This window comes from Chiloscyllium plagiosum, unplaced genomic scaffold (assembly GCF_037043375.1).
Source record: "Chiloscyllium plagiosum isolate Xiang-an unplaced genomic scaffold, Cpla_swu_hap1 HiC_scaffold_26, whole genome shotgun sequence".
NCBI lineage: Eukaryota > Metazoa > Chordata > Chondrichthyes > Orectolobiformes > Hemiscylliidae > Chiloscyllium > Chiloscyllium plagiosum.
Genome location: NW_028270164.1, coordinates 12,924,163 through 12,937,991, shown reverse-complemented (window position 1 = coordinate 12,937,991; position 13,829 = coordinate 12,924,163). Strand labels below are relative to the sequence as shown.

General features: G+C 37.8%; 1 protein-coding gene across 1 annotated transcript in view; it reads left to right on the top strand.

The window, feature by feature from the left end:
- The window catches only part of LOC122563056 (guanine nucleotide-binding protein G(i) subunit alpha-3), a 33,499-nt gene that overhangs the window by 15,212 nt on the left and 4,458 nt on the right, over window positions 1-13,829 (top strand). Inside the window, exons 3-6 of the mRNA XM_043716407.2 lie at window positions 793-934; window positions 1,729-1,886; window positions 3,417-3,545; window positions 10,788-10,917. Coding sequence (XP_043572342.1) covers window positions 793-934; window positions 1,729-1,886; window positions 3,417-3,545; window positions 10,788-10,917 — 559 coding nt within the window. The remainder of the gene's footprint in view (window positions 1-792; window positions 935-1,728; window positions 1,887-3,416; window positions 3,546-10,787; window positions 10,918-13,829) is intronic.

The window sequence follows — 13,829 nt, the reverse complement described above, 5'->3', positions numbered from 1 at the left end:
GATTTCTGGACCAACATCTTGGCCATTTCTCTTGGTTTAAAAGGCATTGATAAGTAACTAGATTTGATTGAGCAAAGTGCATCTTTCCGTTGTAAATGCTGTCCCCTAAAGTTGCAACAAGTTTGATATTTGAAAACCTAGTTTGGTACTTGAAAGAAACTTTGGGTTTAACTATTGAATGACAATGTCAACCTCTTCAACTTTGATCAAAAAGCTGCTCCTTGAGAGAGGGAGGTTACTTTGATTGGGATTAGGATCTTTTCAGAGACCAGCTACTTCATAATTTCTAGCTACAGATGAAATCCTTGTAGATATTATTGATTTTACATGAAAGATCCAATAGAATTTCATTTACTCTCACCAGTGCAGTGCATGTTTATACCTGTCACTACTGAGTTGTCAAGGAAGTCAATTCAGTGCTTTGTTTGGTGGAAATATTTGCTGATATTGTTGGAGCCGACATTATTGAGTGAGGAGACTCAAGATAGCTGCTCATTGTGGAAAGTAACCATGTTTTCACATTACTCACTAGAAATAGTTCTTGATATTGAAAGCACTTTTTTGCTTCTGATAAACTTAAAAGAACCTTCAATAATGATGAGCTAATTCTTTTTTTAAAAAAAATGAAAGTTTAACAGTACATTTTCTTTTGAGTTTCTCATTTGACAGTTTTTATATGGTGGTAGTTCATGGTTTCACATTAATTGCGTTGTCTTTAGTCCTAAACTTGCGTTTATTTCAAATTTGCGTTCTGCAAATCAACTTTAATTTTTTTTGCATTTACCCTTGTAGAATCATTCATGAGGATGGGTACTCTGAGGAGGAGTGCAAACAATATAAAGCAGTGGTTTATAGCAATACAATTCAGTCTATCATTGCTATAATCAGGGCCATGGGACGTTTGAAGGTTGATTTTGGAGACCCAACAAGAGCAGTGAGTACACATCATTGATATTTAAATATACAGATGCAATCCTTTGGTTACGGTTGAGCTGAAATCTTACAGAAGAGGGTTGAGTAGAAGAGACTCTTAGGAAACAGCAGATAATATTTATTTCTATTCATTAGCAGTTCAGAGTTGAGTTGGAAAATCTATTTTCTGATTGGCCATTATTTTAAAGAGCAATTAATTTGTTTAATTTTAAGTTTGCATTATGATTTGAGATTTCTCTTCAGACATTTTAAAGAAATGACAAGATTTTTTAAAAATGTCTGTGTTGAGGGTACGGGGGAGAATGAGACCCCAATTAATCTGCTTTGTTCTTGTACTTATAATTGCTAGAAATGTTCTACTGCCTAATGTTGGGTATCACTGACTTTAGAAAACAAAATTAATTTTGTGGTTGAGGTCATAGCAAAATTAAAGGCCTTTTTTTTCCTTTTTGAAGTTTTGATCAGATTTAAATTTTGAAGTTGAATATTAAAAATGAATGAAAGTTAAAAGTAATGGAATTAACAGGCACATTAAAATATTGGAGCAATGTTGTATTGGATTATGTTTATTGTAGTTTCTGTTGCTGAATTTTTAATTTCAAATCTATTTTTTAATTCTTGACTTGTAGCTATTCTTCATTTCAATTTAGAAACAATATTTTTCTAGGCAGTTGTAATATATGAAACATTTGTGTTAATTGTGCAAAGTAAAGCCTCTTCTTCACTCGTTTAAATGCACAGTACCATACTGTTTAAGGTAGTTTATGACCTTTAAAGTACTCTGTTTGTATGTAGGATGATGCCCGCCAGTTGTTTGTCCTAGCAGGAACTACAGAGGAAGGGATCATGACAACAGAACTTGCAGGAGTTATCAAACGATTGTGGCAAGATGGTGGTGTTCAGGCTTGTTTTGGTAGATCCAGAGAATATCAGCTGAATGACTCTGCATCATAGTAAGTATTTTTTTTAGTACCAAAGTTATTTTATTAATGCAAATAAAGAACACCTGTTTATGCCAGGAAGTTTCATGGTCATAGTGTATCTGACTAAGGTCCATGCAACGAACGGTAGTAAACAACAAAAGTGAATTCACCATATCTAAATGCAAAAAGTTTCCTCAAAACAATTAATGAACTGATGCACAAATAGTTACATGGTTTATATCTAATTTCCTTCACAGAGACATGTTCGCTAGGTTTTGAAATAAATAGTCTATGGTTACATAACATTTCTAAAAGAAAGGCAAATAAGGGGTATCGCCATGATAAAAGCTGACATAAGGATGTTTGTGAGGAAGGATCTTGGTTTGGAAAATCAGAATTTTAAAATCATGAGATAGAGATTAGGAATACCAAGGGTATATAAGTGTTGGTGGGGAATACTTTGTTGTTCCCCCTAATGACACTTATAACATTGAACAAGACATTATTATAGCTTGTAACAAAGACAATTTAACAATGTGTCTTCATATAGATAGGACCAATAAAATTAGCAGAGGTGATCTAGCAGGTGAGTTTTATTTGTGCCAAGTACTTAACCTTTATTGATTATCTTCAACCCTAAAGGAAGATAGTCAGCCACAGAGGTGGACATGATCATAATTTTAATTATAAAAGTTCTGATATTTATTTACTGTCGTATAAGTAGAACAGACACAGCCAGGACAGATCTATTTTTATCAAAAATAGCTTTACGTAAAACACTGTCATTGTGAGTCTTTTGTTTTCATGGATTGATGATACTTTGACAAAGATGGTATGGCATCATGCATTTTGTTTTCTTTTCCTGATCAACATGGTGATTGCTTACCAGATAATCATTAGCTTACCAGACTATCATTATCATTAACTGCATAAAATGTTATCCAAACTAGATGTTGACTAACACGGTTTCTCCTGTAACCCAGCCCCCCCGCCTGCATTTTTACATTGACTGTACCAAACAACTGAGCATTCTCCCCAAAATGGAAAATTAATAGCATGCACCTACTTTTGTGTAGAAATGCACTGGTGCTCAAATATTAGAAACTGTCACTACACCAAAAAACTAGGGTAAAGCTTGCAAGATATTATGCATGAAATTGTTTTATGACCGAAATGTAAAATCACTTCCTAAAAGTTGAAGTACATGAATAGCCTAGAGATGCACAATAGTAGCATAGCGGTACCAGATGGATAATTTGCATCTTGAGGTGTCGGATCTCTAATCAAAGACGTGTGTACCTTAAGTGATTTATGTAATTTTCACAAAAACTAACACATTGATTTGCTCTGACAAGTCAGTGTGAAATTGGAGCTTGAGCTCTAGCTCATCTAACCCATTCTCATTAGATTCTATCAGTTACTCTTCAGTCAACAATACTTAAATTATTACATGTAGTGATTAAAAGTAGTGACCATTGGCCTATCTCTTGGAAAATTAATTGGGTTAGATTTAATAGTATATTTTCACTAAATTTGTCAATTGTAAATCATTTTCTTTAGTTATTTGAATGATTTGGATAGAATTTCCTTACAAGGCTACATCCCAACTCAACAAGATGTTTTGAGGACCAGAGTGAAAACTACAGGCATAGTGGAGACGCACTTCACCTTCAAAGATTTGTATTTTAAGTAAGTAGTAATTCTGTTTCACCCAAGTATGTACTGTTTGTAATTTATCATTTCATAATATAAATAAACATCTCTGCCAGAAACACAAGTTCTGGAAAATTGTGATCATTTTTGGATTAAATGTCAGTTTTGAAAAACTTTAATCTCTATAATGTAAAATGATCATAAATTGTTGCAATGACATAACTCAAGCAAATGAGATTAATCAGTTGCATGTATTTGTTGTGTATGTTGCTGAAGTGGTCATCTGACTCCATACATGAATGCACAATGACCCATCTTAACTAATTAAGGCAATGGGTTGACAGAAAAAAAATCTTGATTTGATACAGAAGGAAATAAGCTGAATTTATTAGAAACATATTAAAGGGCAGAAAGATAGCATTTAAGGAAAAGTAAATAAAAATGAAGTACTGGGGAAAAGCCAGCAGGTCTAGAGGCACCAATGGAGAGAGAGGTGATATTGGATTCAAATCTGTTTTTTTTTCAGTTCAATATTTTGTCTGTTTCAGGTTCCCCAACATCTGCAGTATTTTTGTTTGTTAAAGGAAAAGCTTAAAAGAAGTATTGGTGAAAACAATGAGCATCAGGAGGGAAGTCAGTGACATAATGTCACTTGACGAGTAATCTAGAAACCCAAGCTAATATTCTGGGTCATAGGATCAAGCTCCACTATGGCAGATGTTGAATCGAAATTTCACTAAAATCTGGAGAGAAAAAAATCAACCTCATGGTGCGCATGTAACCATAGTCTATTATCCTAAAAAAGCAAACTGCTTCAGTAATGTCCTTTGAGGGAAGGAGACCTGTCATTTTTATCTGTTTTCGTCTAAATATGAATCGACCCACAGCAGTTGAGACAGCCAAGCGAGCCATTCAGTTGTATCAAACCACTACAAAGCCTAAAAATGGAAAGAAATGAAATGGGATAAGTCAACTGTCATCGACTAGGCACTGGAAATTACCATGGAAAACTCAGTCCTATTAACCTTCCAAAATTCTCCATGCTAAAATGAAGAACTGTCCCACAGCTTAGCCAACAGCCTGAAATAGTCATACGTTCAATATTTTGTTACAATGTGCCACACACTACCATCACCTGGCTATATACTACCACCTTGGCAAGAAGACCACTGAAGGTGTTGCCACAGTTGAAGACCAGATCCTGCAAAATGTCATGGCATTAGAGAATAAGAAAACCTACTGATTGTCACCTATTGTTCCCCATTACCTCCATCTTGGCTGCTGACTCAGTCCTGCATGTTGAATCCCACTTAAAGGAAACACTGAAGATGGCAGGGCACAAAATGTATCTCCATTGAAGGACTTCAGTTTCATCAACAGTGTGACTCGGTAGCACCTATATGATTGAGTCTTAAAGGACATAGTTGCTATGCTCTAATTGTATTGCAAGTGAACCAATAGAAGAGAAAAATCTACTTGACTTCATTCTTGCCAGTGCACCTGCTGCAGTTGTCCAGCCATGATGATTCTGGTAGAAGTCTTTGTGAAACTGAAATTGTGTCATGTACATTGAGGATATCATCCAATATGTGGTGTATTACCATTGGGCTAAATGGGGCACAGAACAAATCTAGCAACCCAAAACTGGGCATCTGTGAGGTGATGTGGGCAACCAGCAATAACAGGATTGTCTTTGTCACAATCAGTAACCTAATGATCCACTCTTGCCATCATGTTTGGGCAGTTAACTCCAGTTTAATACAGTGCCAGAAGGCATGCCAGAACAGAAATAAGCCTAACTAAAAGTTAGCTGTCAACTTGGGAAAACGACAACATAATGCTTTTGTGTCAAACAGCAAAAGCAACGTGCTATAGATGAGGCTAAGTGATCTCATAGTTAATGGATCAGATCTAAGCTGTACAGTATACCCACATAGTGGTGAATGGTAGTTGATAATTAAACAACTGAAGATGAAACTCCATAAGTATTCCCATCCTCAATGGGCAAAGCCAGTAGATCAATGTAAAAGACCCGGCTGAAATTCTTATTTCCACCTTCAACCAGAAGTGCCAAGTGAATGATCAGTGTCTGCTGCCTCCTTCATCACCAGCATTTCAGGTGCCAGTCTTCACCAATTCAAAGTCACTGCAAAGCCTCTGAACCCTGACATACAACCTGGCCAGAAAAAAAAAACTGTAGACTTGTGCTGCAACACACTAGTTGCATTTTGACCAAGTTATTTCAGTACAGCTGCAATACGGGAATCTCTGGACAAGTTGGGAAATTGCCCAACTGGGTCCTGTGCACGTAGAAGGTAAATCCAACCTGACCAGTCGCCACCTTAGCTGCGTTGCCTCAATTGTCAGCAAAGTAATGGCTGGAGTTGCTGACCTTGACTTTGAAGAGGTACTTGCAAAGGAATAACCTGCTCTTGCTGTTCAGTTTGGCTTCCATCAGAATCAGTCAACTCCTGAGTTCATTCTGTCCCCTTTCACATAGTCACTGCCTGGCATTAACTTTATTTGGCATTAACTTTACCTGTGATTTATCAACCCAAGCCTAGATGTTGTCCAAGTCTTGCTGCAAATGGCACTTATATTGCTTCAGTCAATGGAGTGTTGCAATGATACTGGGAATTGTGCAATTATCAGTGGTGATTGTCTAAAGCTGATGAAAAATGCTGAACTCAAAGGGAGATAAGAATGATTGCCTCCAAGGTGGCATTCAACCACATAGAGCATCAATGAGCCCCAACAAAATGAAAGGATGGGAATAAGGAAAAATTCTATGTTGGTTGGAGTCCTACCTTTTCTAAGAAAGATGGTTGAGACTGTTGAGGGTCAACCATGTTAGCCGCAGTCCATCGCTTAAGGAGTTCCTCTGGATAGTGTCCTAGGCCTGTCCATGTTCAGCGCCATTTGCAACATTTTAATCACTGAGGCAATCTGTGCCGTTTGTAGCAAGACTTGGACAACATCCAGGCTCAGGCTGATAAGTTGCAAATAAAAGTCATGCTAAATAATTACCAGATGATACCACATACAACCGGACAGAATCTAACCGTAGCCCCTTGATATTTAATGACAATAACATAATGTTAATAGTGTGGAGAATTCAATTATGGAATCCGTATTAACCAGAAACTGAACTGGACCAACCATTTAAATGCTACGGTTATGTCAGCAAGTTGCATACTAGGAATTCTCCGTGATTAACCTATCTCCTGTCTCCCCAATTACCTGTTCACCACCATCTACAAGACAAAACTCAGCAGTGTGATGGAATCTGCTCCAGTTGCCTGGATAAGTATAATTCCAACAACATTGAAGCTCCACGCTATTCAGACCAAAGGATCTTCTATTGATCCTTCAAAATGTACTTCCCTCACCACTACACAGTGACAGCTATGTGTTCCATCTATATAATGTGCTGTAGTTATTCACCAAGGCTTCTGTGAAGGCATCTACCAAACTTAGGACCTCTTGCACTCAGAAGGATGGGAGCAGCATTTGAATGGGCGCACTGCCACCTGCAACAATTTCTTCTGGTCTCTCACTATCCATTCAGAGTGATAGAGATGTACAGCATCTCGGTTCAACCCATCTATGCCGACTAGATATCCCAACCCAATCTAGTCCCACCTGCCAGCACCCAGCCCATATCCCTCCAAACCCTTCTTATTCACATACCATTCCAAATGCCTCTTAAATGTTGCAATTGTACCAGCCTCCAGCACATTCTCTGGCAGCTCATTCCATATCCGTACCACCCTCTGTGCCCCTTAGGTCTCTTTTATATCTTCCCCTCTCACTCTAAATCTATGCCCTCTAATTCTGGACTCCCTGGCCCCAGGGAAAAAGACTTTGTCTCTTTACCCTATCCATGCCCCTCATAATTTTGTAAACCTCTATAAGGTCACCCCTCAGGCTCCGTCGCTCCAGCGAAAACAGCCCCAGCCTGTTTAGCCTCTCCGTATAGCTCAAATCCTAACCTTAGCAACATCCTTGTAAATCTTGTCTGAACCCTTTCAAGTTTCACAACACCTTTCCGATAAGGAGGAGACCAGAATTGTATGCAATATTCCAACAGTGGCGTAGCCAATGTCCTGTACAGCCGCAACATAACCTCCCAACTCCTGTATTCAATACTCTGACCAATAAAGGAAAGCATACCAAACGCCGCCTTCACTATCTACCTGCGACTCCACTTTCAAGGAGCTATGAACTGCACTCCAAGGTCTCTTTGTTCAGCAACATTCCCTAGGACCTTACCATTAAGTGAATAAGTCCTGATAAGATTTGCTTCCCAAAATGCAGCACCTCGCATTTATCTGAATTAAACTCCATATGCCACTTCTCAGCCCATTGGCCCATCTGGTTGTAATCTGAGGTAACCCTCTTCACTGTCCACTACACCTCCAGTTTTGGTGTCACCTGCAAACTTAGTAACTGTACCTCTTATGCTTGCATCCAAATCATTTATGTAAATGACAAAAAGTAGAGGACCCAGCACCAATCCTTGTGGCACTCCACTGGTCACAGGCCTCTGATCACTGGTCAGGTAGTAAATACTGGCCTAACCTGTGTTGCTCATATCCTAGACAATTTTACAAGGGTATTGTAACCATGTTGCCTTTCGTAGTAGTTCTCCGTTCTCAAGCTAAATGACTGAATGGTAAGGCACCTCCTTGTGGACTATCAAAGCAGCTGCCATATCTGTCATTCTAAGGAACAGTAGAACCACTTTCATTGAAGCAAAAGAATTGTAATGCAGCACAAAACCAGAACTGTTCTCACTTCCTGCCACCTAGTTTAAAAAAACGATACAGTGATAATAGTTATTATTCATAGCAGCATCTCAACTAGTCTACAGCATACATGAGGAAAAAACCCAATACCTGGAGAGCTACAGAAACCATAAGTCACCCCTTTTTTTATAAATATTGAGTATAATTTTAAATCTACCAAATCTAAAGTCGCGCAATCTCAGAATAATTTTCTGAATTAAATCTGATTTGCATTTATATCGAAACAGTTTTTGCTATCTGAAAACTGTTGATTTCCAGCACTAACCAGATTGAGCCTGTTCAGGTTTATTTGGAATTCACAATGGAGAACAGCTGTTTTCATTCTTAAATGTTGCTTCATATGTTTACATCCAGTTTTAAGGCTTTATGTCAACTTTGAAACATTTTCATGTTTAGTAAACTTTTTATGTATAGAAAGCCGAGTTGGCACCTGGCATACTTGTGTATAAATTGAGAAGAAAGGTGTGTTAATTAAGGACTAGGATCTGCTTTGAATTCTGTCTGCCAGCATTTTGTCTGTGAAGTTGCATTTATAACTCTGAACAGCAAGATGGATGGCTGAGTCATTCCCTGATAATGTACTTGGATTTGGATGAATGTGGAAAGAAGTGTAATATTGCTTTTGCACCAAGCAATATGAAATCATTTCATTATTCTCCAGGTTAGTTCATTAATTATTTAATTTTTACAGGTATACAATTTGAAATATTAACTCTTTCTCTTTCTCTTTTGGGCGGCAAGGTGGCACAGTGGTTAGCACTACTGCCTCATAGCGCCAGAGACCCGGGTTCAATTCCCGCCTCAGGCGACTGACTCTGTGGAGTTTGCACGTTCTCCCCGTGTCTGCGTGGGTTTCCTCCGGGTGCTCCGGTTTCCTCCCACAGTCCAAAGATGTGCGGATTAGGTGAATTGGCTATGCTAAATTGCCCGTAGTGTTAGGTAAGGGGTAAATGTAGGGGTATGGGTGGGTTACGCTTCGGCGGGTCGGTGTGGACTTGTTGGGCCGAAGGGCCTGTTTCCACACTGTAATGTAATCTAATCTAATCTGCATATCCTGGCAGATTGGCTGAGTATTTTTAGCGTCTTTGTTTGGTTTGGAAAGTATTCCCTTTGTCTAATATTTTAGAGTTCTCTTTTTAAAACCAAATTTATTTGATGTGTTGAAAAAAGTCTAATTATACTATACAATATGTTGAGATGAAAGATGTGCGATTTTTATGTTAAAAGTTTAGGATTTAAATTTTAAAATGGTGGCATATGGGTGTTGGTTACTTCCAATGACTCATTCCTTAAAAATGTTCCTTAGTTCATTCAATTCTGAATGCATCAGACAACAAGGAGCCCCTTGAGTGTTATGAATATATTTATACTAAGGTAGCATAAAACACATAAAGATAAGATGGTTGATGCACAGCTTATTTGTTTTTTTTTCAGAATAGTCAAAGATTGGTTTTAGGTAATCTAGAGACTGAAAGTTTGTTATGACTGTAAAAACTGAGTTCAGAAGCAAGTAGTCTCATACAGAAAGCAGTTAAAGAAATTTTCCAGCTCAGTTAAATAGCTTAATTATCTCGGCATGCAGTTTGTGTATCCTCCAGACTAGGAGTGTTTAGTTAGAAATCTGCTGGTCAGTAGAAACTGAGAAAGTCTAGGTATTCAGTTTGTGAATATTTGCATAAGACTTTAGTTCGTAGGACAAAAAACTGGGGGAGTCAGTTTATTCTAATTAACACGTTTGATAGAGGTGTAATTTCTCTGCATTTGTCACTGAGAAGTGGTGTCATTGGAGGTCAATTGAAACTTTGTTTTGCTGGGTGTTTTAAGATTTTCTTAAAGTGTTCTATATTTAGCTTGTTTGGTTTGCCTTTGTCTTTGGTGTACTAAACTTGTATTTTGTTGTTGAAGAATCTCTGAAGCTACTTGTGGCTCTGTTTCTACGAACGACCATCGCATTAACTATATTTTTTTTAATGATATGTCAAGCCGGGTTTCATTGGAGATTTGATTTATCCAGTAGTACCACCAGTTGGAATCGTCATAATATGCCAGATATACTTTAATACCATTTTAATACAAATGATAAATGTACACTTCCATTATGTAAGTAGTTACAGTAAAAAAGATTTCAAAAGTTGATCAATGAGCCCGACCCATAAAACATGCTCTTGGAATCCTACCAGAAATCTTTAGGCTATATTCCTTTGTGGCTGTATTGCATTCAATATTACTGTAACTTGTCGATAGTATGTTGGATAGAAATTTGATTATCTGTAGAAGCTTGTGTATAGAACTTTAAAAATTCAGTGCACAGATTCTACATGATAATACATATATCTGTATAAAATAATTTATCGTGAAATCTATGCAGGATGTTACTGTATCACACTTTGCATGTATCTAATTATGCAGAAGACTGTTAATGGTTTGCAATTAATTTATTTGGCTTTAAGTGTTGTTTTTTAAATTTTAGGATGTTTGATGTAGGCGGTCAGAGATCAGAGCGGAAGAAGTGGATACATTGCTTTGAAGGTGTAACTGCAATAATTTTCTGTGTGGCTCTGAGTGATTACGATCTTGTGCTTGCTGAAGATGAGGAAATGGTGTGTACATTTCATCATACAGTCCACATTCATCTGGCGAGTAAATGGGCCAATTGATGACTTTACAGCATTTCATAAACTGCCTGTTGAAATGATGATCATTGTTGCAGTTTCACAATTTGTTTTGCAAGAGTTGTCATATTTCAAGAGGAATAAAATTGATCATAATTTATAAATAATGAGATTTAAAACCACAGTGTCAAAAAAGTTTATATTTTATTTTTGTATTTACTCCAGCTGATGAGTAGGAGTAAATGCAAAAATAGTAAATATAAAACAGCCAAACTGGAACAGTTACCAACTCAATACTAAACGTAAAACGTAATTTATATCAGCGACCAATGGAACTATACCTTGTTTAAAAATGTATTTTAAAGATCAATTGTGTAATGTTGCAAAACTTTGAAAACATTTTATTGGAACTGTACATAATATAACTGGAAAATCTAGATTAAACTGGAATACAACTTTGTAGGTCAGGAAAGAAAATGTTTAATTTCTTCTAAGGCATAGACCGATTCAACCAACAATAAATTGAGTTGAAAGATTCTGTAAGGAGCTATTCTATTTGCAGGCTGTTTCTGTGTCTCAAATCAGCAATATATATGGAAGAGAAATGTTCTTTGGTTGAAGGAGAAGTTCAAATGTGAGGGGTACAGTCAGGATTTAGTAGGATTACTTCAGCTTTTACACAAGTGTTGTAAGTAAATTTCTGATGTAGTTAACAGGATAGGTATGCTTGAGTTTCACTCTGATCCAAACTGCAAACTAAGTGAATTTTTCATATGTTACATTACTAGTTTAGCCATTATACTTTATTTGCAAGTGTTTACATGAGCAACATGTAATTAGGAGCAGAAATAGGCTACTCAGCCCTTTTGAGCCTGCTCTTCCATTTAATACCATATGCGGGGTTTGTGTTTTGAATACTACATTCCCATCTACCCAATAACCTCTGCAACTGCCTAACAAAAATCTACATCTACAAGAGAAACATCTTGATCCCTCTTCCATTGTCTTCTATAAAAAAAAGAGAAATTCAAAATAAATATTCTGCAGAAAACATTTATAGGAAACACACATTTAGGATTTGTTGTTTCTTATAAATACTGCATGTAGTTACGGGGAAATTATCAATATGTACATATTGGTTTTAAGAGCATTTCATACTAGGTGAAGTGTGCAGAATTAAATTATAATAATTTTGGAATTATTTAAATTGTCTGCTCAGTCAGTGGTAAGAACTGAACTCGCAATAAACATGGTGATTTGTGTTTTGACAATTGTATTTAAAAGAAGAAAATAATCTTTTTAGATCATCTTTTATAATTTTGTTTCAGGCTTGGAGATGCATGTCATTAATGGCATTGTGGCTGAATAATTTAATCAAGCATTTATGGCAACTCTTTAGATAATGTATATGTTTTCTTCTTTCTCCCCCTCTCCACCCTTTCTCTGGCCCGTCTTCCTTCTGGGACCTTAGCCCTGCCCTCTTTCTGCCCACTCTCTGCCCACCTCTTTGACCCCACTCCCCCTCGCGTTCTCACTCACTTGCTCGCTCTCTCATGTGCTGTCTTTCTGCCCCCCAATATCTATCTGGCCCCACCCACATCTTCTTTCTCTGTATCACCTCTTCTCAGACCCCTCTGCCATCTCCTCCCATTGGTGCATAACCTTAGATTTATAAGAAGACCTCTCTAATCTTGAGCTAGAATTCAGATTTAAAAAGTTAAAAATCACACAACGCCAGGTTGTGGTCCAACAGGCTTATTTGGAAGCACTAGCTTTTTGAGCCCTGCTCTTTCATCAGGTGGTTGAATCTGCACAACCATCTGATGAAGGCGAAGCGCTTCAACAGCTAGTGCTTCCAAATAAACTTGCTGGCCTGCAACCTGATGTTGTAATTTTTAAATTTGTCCACCCAAGTCCAACACTGCCACCTCCAAATGGTGATTTTAAAAAACTCCCTAAAGTTATAGAGTATGATGGTCATGACACATGCAATGTGAAATAGCACTTGCTGTAGCTTTACAATGTGACTTTTTATGTAAAGTCTTCTGACGAGGTGGCAGAGGGGGTCAGAGAAGGGGGATTGCAGAGAGAGAAGTGGGTCGGACCAGAGAGCTGGTCAGAAAGAGAGTGGGGCTAAGGCCCCAGATGGAAGATGGGCCAAAGAGCAGGGTGGCACCAAAAAGATCTAAACGTTGAAGTTCTAAATTGGAGGAAGGTCAATTTTGACAGTATTAGGGAAATGATTGGTGGGCCTCTTACTGAGATATTTGTATCATCAATAGTCACAGGTGAGGTGCCGCAAGACTTGAGGTTGGCTAACGTGGTGGCACTGTTTAAGAAAGGTGGTAAGGACAAGCCAGGGAACTATAGAACAGTGATACTGACATCTGTGGTGGGCAAGTTGTTGGACGGAATCCTGAGGGACAATGTACATGTATTTGGAAAGGCAAGGATTGATTAGGGATCGTCAACATGGCTTTGTGCTTGGGAAATCATGTCTCACAAACTTGATTCAGTTTTTTGAAGAAGTAACAAAGAGCATTGATGAGGGCAATGTGGTGGGCGTGATCTATGTGGACTTCAGTAAGTCATTCAACAAGGTTTGCCATCGGAGACTGGTTAGTAAGTTTAGATCTAATGGGATAGAGGGAGAACTAGCCATTTGGATACAGAACTGGCTCAAAGGCAGAAGACAGAAGGTGGTGGCGGACAATTTGTTTTTTAGACTGGGGGCCTGTGACCAGTGGTGTGCCACAAGGATCTGTGCTGGTCCACTATTTTTCATCATTTATATAAATGATTTGGATGTGAACATAATAGTTAGTAAGTTTGCAGATGACACCAAAATTGGAAGTGTAGTGGACAGCGAAGAAGATTACCTCGGATTGCAACAGGATCTT